This window comes from Polypterus senegalus, chromosome 14, assembly GCF_016835505.1.
Source record: "Polypterus senegalus isolate Bchr_013 chromosome 14, ASM1683550v1, whole genome shotgun sequence".
Taxonomy (NCBI): domain Eukaryota; kingdom Metazoa; phylum Chordata; class Cladistia; order Polypteriformes; family Polypteridae; genus Polypterus; species Polypterus senegalus.
The window spans coordinates 135,911,880-135,924,290 of record NC_053167.1 but is presented as its reverse complement, the minus strand read 5'-3'; the positions used below and the strand labels follow the sequence as shown (position 1 = coordinate 135,924,290).

The 12,411-nt window shown below is 46.9% G+C and overlaps 1 protein-coding gene across 1 annotated transcript in view; it reads left to right on the top strand.

The window, feature by feature from the left end:
- The window catches only part of podn (podocan), a 46,128-nt gene that overhangs the window by 9,877 nt on the left and 23,840 nt on the right, over window positions 1-12,411 (top strand). Inside the window, exons 5-7 of the mRNA XM_039734884.1 lie at window positions 7,060-7,169; window positions 7,631-7,787; window positions 11,600-11,715. Of these exons, the coding sequence (XP_039590818.1) occupies window positions 7,060-7,169; window positions 7,631-7,787; window positions 11,600-11,715 (383 nt within the window). The remainder of the gene's footprint in view (window positions 1-7,059; window positions 7,170-7,630; window positions 7,788-11,599; window positions 11,716-12,411) is intronic.

The window sequence follows — 12,411 nt, the reverse complement described above, 5'->3', positions numbered from 1 at the left end:
TATAGTGCCTCTCATATCTATCTATCATATAGTGCCTCTCATATCTATCTATCTATCTATCTATCTATCTATCTATCTATCTATCTATCTATCTATCATATAGTGCCTCTCATATCTATCTATCTATCTATCTATCTATCTATCTATCTATCATATAGTGCCTTTCATATCTATCTATCTATCTATCTATCTATCTATCTATCTATCTATCTACTTCATAGACAAGCAATGTGGCCCTCTAGTGGCCAAAGCGTTGAACAGGAACACAACTGTCTGAGTTTACTGCTCACCCCGACAGTCCATATGACCCAAGTATTTTATTAAATGTTACTTCACGAGAAGGAATTATGCCCCCTAGTGGCTGAAGAGTAGAACTGGAACACACCAGACAGGAGAGTTAATCCCCACTCCTCACCCTCTCTGTGAAGTTAAGTGTATTCATCCATATTACTGCACAGATATGCAGTATGGCCCCCTACTGGCTAAAGAGTTGAATTGGAGGGCATCAGTCATGTACTTTAATCCCCCCACCAAAACTGAGAGACCACTGAGTGTCTCCATAACCCGGAGTGCATTGCTGTAAATTACCTTACGAGCAGCCAGTGTGGCACCCTAGTGGAAGTGAACAGGAACACAGCTGTCTGTGAGTTTACTGCTCACCACTAACAATCCACGTATCCTGAGCACTTTATTTAATGTAAATTCACAAGAAGGAATTCTGCCCCCTAGTGGCTAAAGAGTTGCAGTAGTTAATCCCCACTCCTCACCCTCTCTGTGAAGCTACGTGTGTTCATTATTACACACTACTTCAAACACAAGCAATGTGGCCCCCTAGTGGCCAAAGCGCTGAACAGGAAGCCAACTGTCCATGAGTTTACTGCTCACCCCGACAGTCCATATGACCCAAGTATTTTATTAAATGTTACTTCACAGGCAGGAATTCTGCCCCCTAGTGGCTAAAGAGTTGCAGTAGTTAATCCGCACTCCTCACCTTCTCTGTGAAGCCCAGTGCCATTCATCCATATTACTGCACACTGGCATGACACCGAGTGCAGGTGCAGCGCTCTGTGACTCGTTCTCAGGTAAAATGCAAATACAAACTGGACAGATGACTAAATCTAGAATTAGCGCACATGGAGGCACTGATCTGATTAAACACACAGGACAACCAAAGTCATTTAGAAACGATGGAAATGGAATCCAACAATGCCAGTCCATTAATGGTTTGCTGAACTCTGGCCGAGAGACAGGTGGGCTTCAGCAGTCAGGATGTCCCACTGGATGAGACCCTTAACCTTTAACAGCCACATTTCTCCATGCAGTGCCATTCCATACAAAGCAGAGTTCAAGGGGCTTTATGAAGAGTTAACAGGACATTCTTCTCCCAGAAGCCCTGTGGCTTGTCAGGGTGCATTTGAGCAAATTCCCGTGTGGCTTTGTTATGTGGAGTCCTCTTCCATTGAGCCCCCTGTCACTCAAACGGTGATGGATGGTGGGATCAGACACTGATGGACCTCGAGGTTGCCGTTCAGCTCGTATCTCTTTGGATGTTGTCTGCCGTCACCTTCTGACCTTTCTAGGGTCGATTTTTCCTCTTGTGGCCGCGTCCTGGGAGGTGGGCTACAGTCCCATGGACCTCAAACTTCATGATATTTCACACTGTTGTCACAGGAACATCAAAGTGCTTGGGAGATGGTGGTCTTCTTCCCTTTGCTGTTCATTACCTTTCTGATCTCCTCAGACGACTTTCTCCTTTGCTTTCCATGGTCCACATTCAGTGTGGGGGGACACACAATGACACCAAACAGCAGAGGGACGACGCTCTCCATGTAAATCGGCTGACTGCACGATTGGAGACGTGTGTGATATGAACTGAAGAAAACAAGGAGCATGAAAAATCACCCCAATCCAGTAATTTAAGATCTTTTGTGGGGGTCCCAGCAATTGTGTCCAGGCCATTTCAGGAGGTCTTCGTTAAATAAGCGACACTTGATCTCTTGTCACACTTGCCTTACTTTACACGATGGCACATCAACGGCATGCAGGTCTTCGGGGGACAATGGCTTTTGATGTCAGCACTTCTCAGTGAGCTGGAAGGGGGACCACCACACTTGTCCACGTTTGTACCGAGGGTCCGATGGCAGAAGGGGAGGAGAGGTGAAACCCTCCGGTGGAGATAAACGTCTGGTCAAAGGTTTGGCTGAATTATTGCATTGGATCGCCAGCACTGACTGTGGGGCCATTTTAAACAAATGAGCCCCCCTGTACAGCCCAGGGTGTGTTGCCATGGATACCTCCGGCCCCCCAGCATGGCTCTGAACCCTCCTGTTTGTCCCATCTGAGTGCGTTGTGAGTTGGGCAGCAGCCACTTCAGGAAATGGTAACAGTTGTATTCTTCCAACAGGGGGCACACAATCCTTCCATCTGGGGGGTCTCAAAGTGAGCTCCGGGGGGCTGCAGATTTGCATTGTCAATTATGATGTCAGTGCCTCAGTTTGAATTGCCTTGCATTTTAAGATCCCCAAACTTCAATTCCATTTTGATTTTTTTCCCTTAACCGGCTGCTGTGCTGAGCCACTTCAGGTCAGAAAGCGTTTGTCTGATTTTTCTCCGTAGAAGAGAACGTGCCCACCGTTCGAAATGTCTGACGTGAGAGCACCGCCAGGGCAGGTCAGGTCATTCAACAAACTGACGTGGATCGTGAAGACCAAACCAGTAGACCTTCTGATTAATAGAAATGGCCGCAGCTTAATGTGACGCCTACAGCCTGCAGCTCTCCCGAGTGGGTGCTACAAAAGCGTTTCCCACAGAAGCCCACGCTGCCCACCTTGAGAAGTCAAGTGAACGCCTTGAAGCTGCGGGCAGATCTGGCACAAACAGACCCAGACAATGGGGTCAAGGGGACCGGACATTGGGTGGGTAGACGCTTTGAGATGCCCTAACGTCCCGGGGTTGAGGTGGTCCGCTGGTCCTTCTGCTAGATTGCCCTACTTTTGCACACCGCACTCCCCTACCCGTTGCCATCAGCGTTCCGCTGGAATGTGTATCTGGTTAATTCCCTCTAATCTTCTTTAAACAAGGTATGACACATGAAACTAAATGAAAACAATGGATAATCCAGTTTCCAATAAATTAGAGCAAGCCGCACCGTGGCCTGCCAGCTGTCACCGAGAGGCTCGGGGCGGAATAATCCTCGCTCGGGCCAAAGCTGCTTTGGTCATTTCAGGCGTCCCCAAGCGTCCCACAGACCGCCGCTCCTCCACAACGCCGCAAATCCGACAGAAACTGGGAAAAACTGGTGCGGGGGCTCACAGGCAGGCGGAAAGGAGAGGCCGGGGGCTGTATGGAGGGCATTGGTGTGCCACCCTTCTCAATGCCCAGTCCATCCATTTTTAAAACACTCTGATCCAGGGAGGGTCATGAAAGATGATTGTGTCTACCTCAGCAATCATCATATGGGTTACAAGGCATAATGCCCGCCCATTACATGGCAAAACACACACACACAGGTGCCCACACACTCCAATTTATTGTCGCCAATCCCCCAACTGGCACGTCTTCTACTTTAGTGTCAGCCCCACTAGTTAGTAAATAATGGATTAATTAAACAATTAGAACACCTGGAGAAGTAGAATGAAAATCAAGATGAAAATATTGTTAAAAAGAAAAAAAAAAACACATTATTCCCATATAGTAGTACATTTTAATATATATATATTGTGGAAAACGTACCCCCAAACACAGACAGACTGACACCAGGATGTCCAAAGCACACTCCTTTATTTTATTTTTCCACTGCACCACAATGCCGTCTCTCACCAACTCTCTTTCCTTTCTTCTTCTTCTTTCTCTTTCTCTCAACCTCCTCCCTCCTCCTCACAAGCTTTGTCTCCTTCCTCCCAGCTCTGGCTCGTCTACTAGAAGGAGGCGGCCCCTTTTATCATGACCCGGATGACCCCCAGGTGCTCCCCTTGACGTTACTTCCTGGTGTGGCGGAAGTGTCAGGAAAGCACCTGGAAGCACTCCGGGTCTTCTTGGAATTATTTCCGGCAGCACTTCCTGGTGTGGCGGAAGTGCTGCCATCCAGGATTCCCTTACTGTCCGGGCGCCCCCTGGCGGTGGCCAAGTCCTCTCACGAATATCCCAGGTCCCTCCTTGTGGCCCCCAAATAGGCCCGGGCGGCTGCCCTCTTGTGGCCGAGGAATAATATTGTCCACATCGGGGACTATTCAGGCGTCCCAGCCAGGCAGTGTCCCCGGACATCTGTGACAATATATACAGTGGTGTGACAAACTATTTGCCCCCTTCCTGATTTCTTATTCTTTTGCATGTTTGTCACACAAAATGTTTCTGATCATCAAACACATTTAACCATTAGTCAAATATAACACAAGTAAACACAAAATGCAGTTTTTAAATGATGGTTTTTATTATTTAGGAGAAAAAAATCCAAACCTACATGGCCCTGTGTGAAAAAGTAATTGCCCCCTTGTTCAAAAATCACCTAACTGTGGTGTATCACACCTGAGTTCAATTTCCTGATTACTGCCACACCTGTTTCAATCAAGAAATCACTTCAATAGGAGCTGCCTGACACAGAGAAGTAGACCAAAAGCACCTCAAAAGCTAGACATCATGCCAAGATCCAAAGAAATTCAGGAACAAATGAGAACAGAAGTAATTGAGATCTATCAGTCTGGTAAAGGTTATAAAGCCATTTCTAAAGCTTTGGGACTCCAGCGAACCACAGTGAGAGCCATTATCCACAAATGGCAAAAACATGGAACAGCGGTGAACCTTCCCAGGAGTGGCCGGCCGACCAAAATTACCCCAAGAGCGCAGAGACGACTCATCCGAGAGGTCACAAAAGACCCCAGGACAACGTCTGAAGAACTGCAGGCCTCGCTTGCCTCAATTAAGGTCAGTGTTCACGACTCCACCATAAGAAAGAGACTGGGCAAAAACGGCCTGCATGGCAGATTTCCAAGACGCAAACCACTGTTAAGCAAAAAGAACATTAGGGCTCATCTCAGTTTTGCTAAGAAACATCTCAATGATTGCCAAGACCTTTGGGAAAATACCTTGAGGACTGATGAGACAAAAGTTGAACTTTTTGGAAGGCAAATGTCCCGTTACATCTGGCGTAAAAGGAACACAGCATTTCAGAAAAAGAACATCATACCAACAGTAAAATATGGTAGTGGTAGTGTGATGGTCTGGGGTTGTTTTGCTGCTTCAGGACCTGGAAGGCTTGCTGTGATAGATGGAACCATGAATTCTACTGTCTAGCAAAAAATCCAGAAGGAGAATGTCCAGCCATCTGTTCGTCAACTCAAGCTGAAGCGATCTTGGGTGCTGCAACAGGACAAAGACCCAAAACACAGCAGCAAATCCACCTCTGAATGGCTGAAGAAAAACAAAATGAAGACTTTGGAGTGGCCTAGTCAAAGTCCTGACCTGAATCCAATTGAGATGCTATGGCATGACCTTAAAAAGGCGCTTCATGCTAGAAAACCCTCAAATAAAGCTGAATTACAACAATTCTGCAAAGATGAGTGGGCCAAAATTCCTCCAGAGCCTGTAAAAGACTCATTGCAAGTTATCGCAAACGCTTGATTGCAGTTATTGCTGCTAAGGGTGGCCCAACCAGTTATTAGGTTCAGGGGGCAATTACTTTTTCACACAGGGCCATGTAGGTTTGGATTTTTTCTCCCTAAATAATAAAAACCATCATTTAAAAACTGCATTTTGTGTTTACTTGTGTTATATTTGACTAATGGTTAAATGTGTTTGATGATCAGAAACATTTTGTGTGACAAACATGCAAAAGAATAAGAAATCAGGAAGGGGGCAAATAGTTTTTCACACCACTGTATTTATTGTGAGGGACGGCCAGCATTTCAGACGTCCCTCAACTGGGAAAAACAGCCTTTAAAGGACACCACATTCCCCCGGCACGCTAGATGGCAGCTCCCCTGGATAGAAATGGCTCCTCGGATTCCCCCAGGGCTGCATGGGACATGGAGTCCATCTCTTCAGCCCTGTTGGGTGCTGCCAGGGGGAGCTCACCAAGAACCCGGGGACTGTTTTGATTACGTCACCCCAGAAGTACTTCGGGGTCACGAGGACGGGAGTCCGCAGTACTTCCGGGGCACCTGATGAAGGAAGATGTGGAGTTGACCCGGAGAAGAAATGCTTCCGGGTCATAGACTTTAAAAGAACTGTGGGAAACCCCAGCAGACCGAGCCGGAGTTGGGTGGAAGTGTGACGGAGGGTCGGTGTTTATTGTATTATTGCTTATTACTGTGATTATTGAATTGTGGAAAGTGCGGTGCTTTGGGCACTTTAAAGAAGAAAATGATTAATAAAATCGTCTTGGTGTTTTTATACGTGTGTCAGGGACGTCTGTCTGGTGGGTTCAACAGGGCAACGGCGACCCCTAGCGTCCACAATATACATATATATATATTTTGCTAAACTTAGTTTTCTAATTTCTATATTGTCCCCAAAACACAGAATCTGAGGATATAACAGCTCACTTAATTAGCTGCGGAGTCCAATTAAAAACAGAAGCTGCAGGCACAGTGGGACCCCAGGACCGGGTTTAGGACCCCCTGTATCAGACAGTTAAAGGCACTAATGGAAGACCGATAGCTGGATAGGGAAGTATGGCAGGCGCTCTATAACAGACAACAAAAGGAACTATAAGATAACTTAAAGTCCATGTCTCCTTCAGGACCCCCTGTTTTTATTTCCCCTGAGCTCGGTGCCACGGCCCGAAGGCCCCATTCACTTTTCTGTTTGTTATTTTTAATGTTGTTTGGTCACACAGAGCCTGACACCCAAGGTCCCCCCAGCCCAGACCCCCAGTACTTGTAGCACAAGCTCAGTGTCACAGAGTGAGGTGGAGGTCAGGATTGAACGTGCAGCCCCTATGCCTCAGAGTCCGCTCCATTAAGCTGCCATTGTGTCCCTCTTCTTTCTTCTGGATGGTCTGCCGCTCGTTTTGTGCCCCCCTAAGAGATGTCTGAAGATGTTTCTGTGTTCTCCTTTTCCCAGCTCACTGCTCCGCCTCGCTTCCTTCCACCTTCGCTCATCAGTGTCGACGTTGCAGTTAACCAGCTCACCAAGGTTTATCTTCACACCTTTGGACAGAAGGCAGGCCTCAAGTAAGAACTTCAGCCTGGGGAGTACTTGGTGGGGTCTCTTTGTCCTGTTCGCCCTGTTTGTCCTGCCAGGTGTGCAGCCGAGGCACGGCAGGGTGGGTGAGGTCTGTGCCAGGGTGCCACTGTCTGCGTAGTCCTCCATTGGTTTCGTCCCTCATTTCTGTTTAACAGTAAGTCTAATGGCGCTGGGCTACAGAGTCTTGTTCCTCTTCTTTTACCAGCAGAATGAAGACTTGAGAGAAGCTGGTCAGTTAGCTAATGGAGACGTGGGTGAATGTTTTCACATTATTATTTTTCATCTTGATCACCAGATGGACTGATGTCCCTTCCAGAGTTGGTGCCTGTGTTGTGCCTGACGTTTGGCTGAGCATTGCAGGCCAGCCTTGAATTGGACTAACTGGGTGTAGATGATGGCTCAATGGATGTTTCAACATAACTCCAGTTTGTTTTGTACGCTTCCCCAGGTCGGTGTATCTGCACAACAATAAACTGACAGACGCCGGCCTACCCGATCACGTCTTCAACGGATCTGACAACATCGAGACGCTGATCATGTCGAGCAACTTCCTGAAGTACGTGCCCAAGAACCTGCCAGTCTCCCTGAACAAGCTGCACCTCAAGGTAATGATAGGCCCCTTCTGCCGGCTCCTTGAGGCCTGATCTTCAGCTCTAACATTGACCACGACGGTGCTGCCTGAGGACCGAGCAACGAGTGAGAATACGGGATTAGAGGATTGTGGGGTCCTTATTGACACATGTAAAGAGTCCAGTGAAATGCTTATTTGTATGTTTAAATGATGGCGCAACATGTCATCAGTCTCCGGGGCCATCATTAGTGTTAGATACTGTCGGCATGAGAGGTGACATATGATAGAGTGAAAGGCGCTACAGTATATAATACACTATAGGGTCGTTACTGTCACGCGAAGGGAGTGCAATGAAATTCTTATCAGCATGTGCTAACCATCTTGCAACAAGTCACCACTCTCCAGTGCTAATAGGGTCCTTATTGTCCCCAGGTGTAAAGTCCTGTCACCTTCTTACCTGCATGTGCTACTCAACCTGCAACACGTTTTCACTCTCCAGCACCTGAATAATGTTAACTTGAAACTTTTGTCTTCCTTACCTTCAAATTCTCAGAGAATTGACATTAAAATGTTTTGATTGTGTTGATACTACAAGAACTGGCATTGCTTGGTGGGCGTGAAATAACTTTAGAGAGGGCAGAGGGGTAAAGGGACGGGTAAGCTGAAATGAGATAAGTGGCCATGGCCAGACAACATTAATGTTAGAGTGCAGAGGGACATTAGTGAGAACAAATCTATTAGATAGATAAATAAATAAATATGTGAAAAGATCTATCTATCTATCTATCTATCTATCTATCTATCTATCTATCTATCTATCTATTATACCTACTACACTAAATTAAAATCTATCTATCTATCTATCTATCTATCTATCTATCTATCTATCTATCTATCTATTATACCTACTACACTAAATTAAAATCTATCTATCTATCTATCTATCTATCTATCTGTCTGTCTGTCTGTCTGTCTGTCTGTCTGTCTGTCTGTCTGTCTGTCTGTCTGTCAGTTATATAGTGCCTTTCACTTTTTGTCTTTTATTTAGTGTCTTATCTATCTATCTATCTATCTATCTATCTATCATATAGTGCCTTTCACATCAATCAATCTTTCTATCTGTACTGCAAAGCTGACTGACTGATTGACTCACTCACTATTTCTTACTTGGATGAAAAGCTGATATTTGGCAGGATGGTACATCTAGGGCAATAGGTACCCGTGAAAAGCAAATGAGGCAAAGGAGTCTGAAAGAAAAGTTGGGGCACCAACCATGCCACACCATTCACTGCAATTGTCCAAAACGCTGAACAAAAAAGAGCACACGGTGGCGCAGCAGAAAGTGGGCTTATCAAATGTCTTCTAAGCCTCTGCAGCTCTTTTAAAGTTTCAGCTCTCTTGAGTTGGGTCCAAGTCTGGTAGCTGTGGCATATGGGACTGTTATGATCAGACTCAGGTGCCATCTTCCAGGAGTTGTTGGATTTTTATGGTTGAGATCCGAAGAGGTGGGGCTTCAATGGCAGTGGGCGGGGCTTGGGTGCCCTAAGTGAGAAGCTTCTCGGGACTGGAGAGGACTGGAGAGGGGGTACTGTTAATGGTGGTACCCTCTCTTGCCCAGGCAGAGTACTGCCTACCTTATTTGAATCTGGATGTTGATTCTCAGATGTCCATGTGTGATAAGTATCTATCTATCTATCTATCTATCTATCTATCTATCTATCTATCTATCTATCTATCTATCTATCTATCTATCTATCAGTTAGCCGAGAGGAGGACACCGATTGAAGTGAAGTAAGATGGCTGTGCAGTGGCCTAACAGAGGCCGGTATCGTCCTAGAATGATCATCACCTTGAAGAGTAATGGTGGATTGAATGTCTTGGAGTTTATTTATAAGAAGCTGATTTAAAGTTCACAGGACTCTGGTGTTCTCTGAGGGGAGCTGCTGACAGGTGGACTGAAGGGTGTTTATGGTGCTAAACCGCACCTTGGGTCTTGAAGAAGCATTCGCAATTAAACAAGATAAAAAATCAGAATCCACTTTTGCCGAAACAGCATTTTTTAAGGACACTAAGAGCAGGATGATAAAGATTCTCTGGTCTGATCAAACAAAAATGGATCTTCTTTAAGCAGAACTCCAAGCTGTATGTTTGGAGGTGCTGATCGTCACCAGTGCCAGGCCATGGCGATGGCCGTGTCATGCTATGGGAGTGCAGGGACAGGGACGCTGGTCAGATTTAGAGGAAGGACGGATGGAACCAAAGACCGAGAGCCGGTTGGCTGGGCCAGTGATGATTTAGGGGTGTCACCTCAAAGGGGATACATTTTTGTGCAATCGATTATTTTGTGTTTTATATTTGTAATAGAGAGTCCCGCCCCTCTCAAGGAGATTGGTTCCAGAGTCCAAGCTGTGCGTCGAGGTGAGTCCGACTATATCTAGCCGGAACCTCTCGACCTCGCGCACTAGCTCAGGCTCCTTCCCCTTCAGAGAGGTGACATTCCATGTCCCAAGAGCCAGTTTCTGTAGCCGAGGATCAGACCGCCAAGGTCCCCGCCTTCGGCCACCACCCAACTCACACCGTACCTGACCTCCTTGGCCCCTCCCATCCTGACCTCCTTGGCCCCTCCCATAGGTGGTGAGCAAAGCTCTCAATTTACCAGTCGATCTACGCTCCTACCCTCACCTATGGTCATGAGCTGTGGGTAGTGACCGAAAGAACGAGATCGTGAATACAAGCGGCTGAAATGAGTTTCCTCCGCAGGGTGTCTGGGCTTTCCCTTAACGATATGGTGAGGGGCTCAGTCATCCGGGAGGGGCTCAGAGTAGAGCCGCTGCTCCTCCGCATCGAGAGGAGTCAGATGAGGTGGCTCGGGCATCTGATCAGGATGCCTCCCTTGTGAGTTGTTCCGGGTACGTCCAACTGGGAGGAGGCCCGGGGAAGACCCAGGACACGCTGGAGGGACATTGTCTCCCGGCTGGCCTGGGAACGCCTTGGGATTCTCCCAAAAGAGCTGGAAGAAGTGGCCGGGGAGAGGGAAATCTGGGCCTCTCTGCTTAAGCTGCTACCCCCGCGACCCGACCTCGGATAAGCGGAAGAGGATGGATGGATATTTGTAATAATTTAGATCTCTTTTCACTTTGACATTAAAGAGCCTTTTCCTGTTGATCAGTTTCAGAAATGCTAAATTCAGTCCGCTGGGCTTCAATGTTGTAGAAAAAGAAAACGTGAGAACTTCTAAGGGGTGAGCTCTTTTGATGTAATTGCCTAGAAAATGCTGTGCCGTTGTGCTCAGTATAAAAGTCACCTAAAAGAATTAGAAGAGATCATTGAAACGCATGAAAAAGTGAAAGGCACTATCTCACTCTTTATATAAAAAATCTATAAAATCCAGCGCCCGTCAGTCTGTCTGTCTGTCCGCTTTTCACGAGAGAACTACTTCACGGATTTAGAATTTGCTTGAACATTCTGGTTGATTTTGCAACTTCTCTCATCGCGCTAGGAATTGCGGTTCACTTGCAGGAGTGACATACTGTATACTCCTGCTAATCCAAAGGGGGAGGCGTGATGTCAGGAGTGGGTACCCGGGCACTGCCCTCCTCGCTCACACGCTACCTCTGCGTGTTGAAGTGTTTCTCACCTCCAATTAGCTAGCGATTCCTGTTTGCGTATTGATTTTTAAAGTTTGTCCTCTTTCACTGCCACACAGGTGGAGCCGCAGGGGACAGTTGACATTGAATAAACTGGAGTGTTACCTTCACTTTGAGAGGCACTACATAAAGGTTTTGTTGACTATGAAAGTCAGATCCGGCGTGTCCCTAACACGATGTCACTTTTATATTTTTACAGAGTAACAGGCTGGAAAAAATCCCCAAGGGGGCTTTCACGCACTTGTCTGAGCTACGAGAGCTGTACCTGCAAAACAACCTGCTAACCAACGATGGGATGGACAATGAGACATTCATGTAAGTGACCGTCCACCGCGGAGTGAGTGAGTGAGTGAGTGAGCAGAATGCGACTCGCAGCTCGTTGGTGACGAGTCCCCACCATGTAAGAGCCATCCGCCCGTTTCTGAACCCCCCCCCCAATTCAGAGTGGCACTGGGTACAAAGCAGCGACCAGCCCTGGATGGGATGCTGTTCACTCATACAGGGCCAATTTAGAGTTCCTAGTTTACCCAAAAATTGATTGAGATGCGCTCTTCCAGAGGCAAATGGAGTTAAAATATGTGTTGTCACAAAAAATGACTTGACAATAGCCAAAGAAAAGGTTTGGGGCGGCCACCCGTATATATGGTTCCCTGCCTGCGAATGGGTATTAATGTCGTAAGCAAGTCCAAAGCAGAACTGAACTCATGTAACAAAGATGGCGGCTTTAAAGGCCAGGTATGGAAGTGATGTCATCCATGGGGACGGAACTGGAAGTGACATCATCGGGGTCAGATGGAGTTTCCTGCAATTGGTCTGCAGAGAAGTGAGAACAAGAGTCCGTAGCCCCTGCAATCCCCTGGTCTGGCGTGGAATTACTGCCATTCAGGCCGTTTAGGAGCCTCCCAAGCGCACGTGTGTGGCAGTCTGCACTCCTGAAGTGCGCTCATTCTGGCCAAGTGCAGTACACTCACATAGTACTAAGTGCTCTTCAGAGCTGTCTTGTGTTTTATT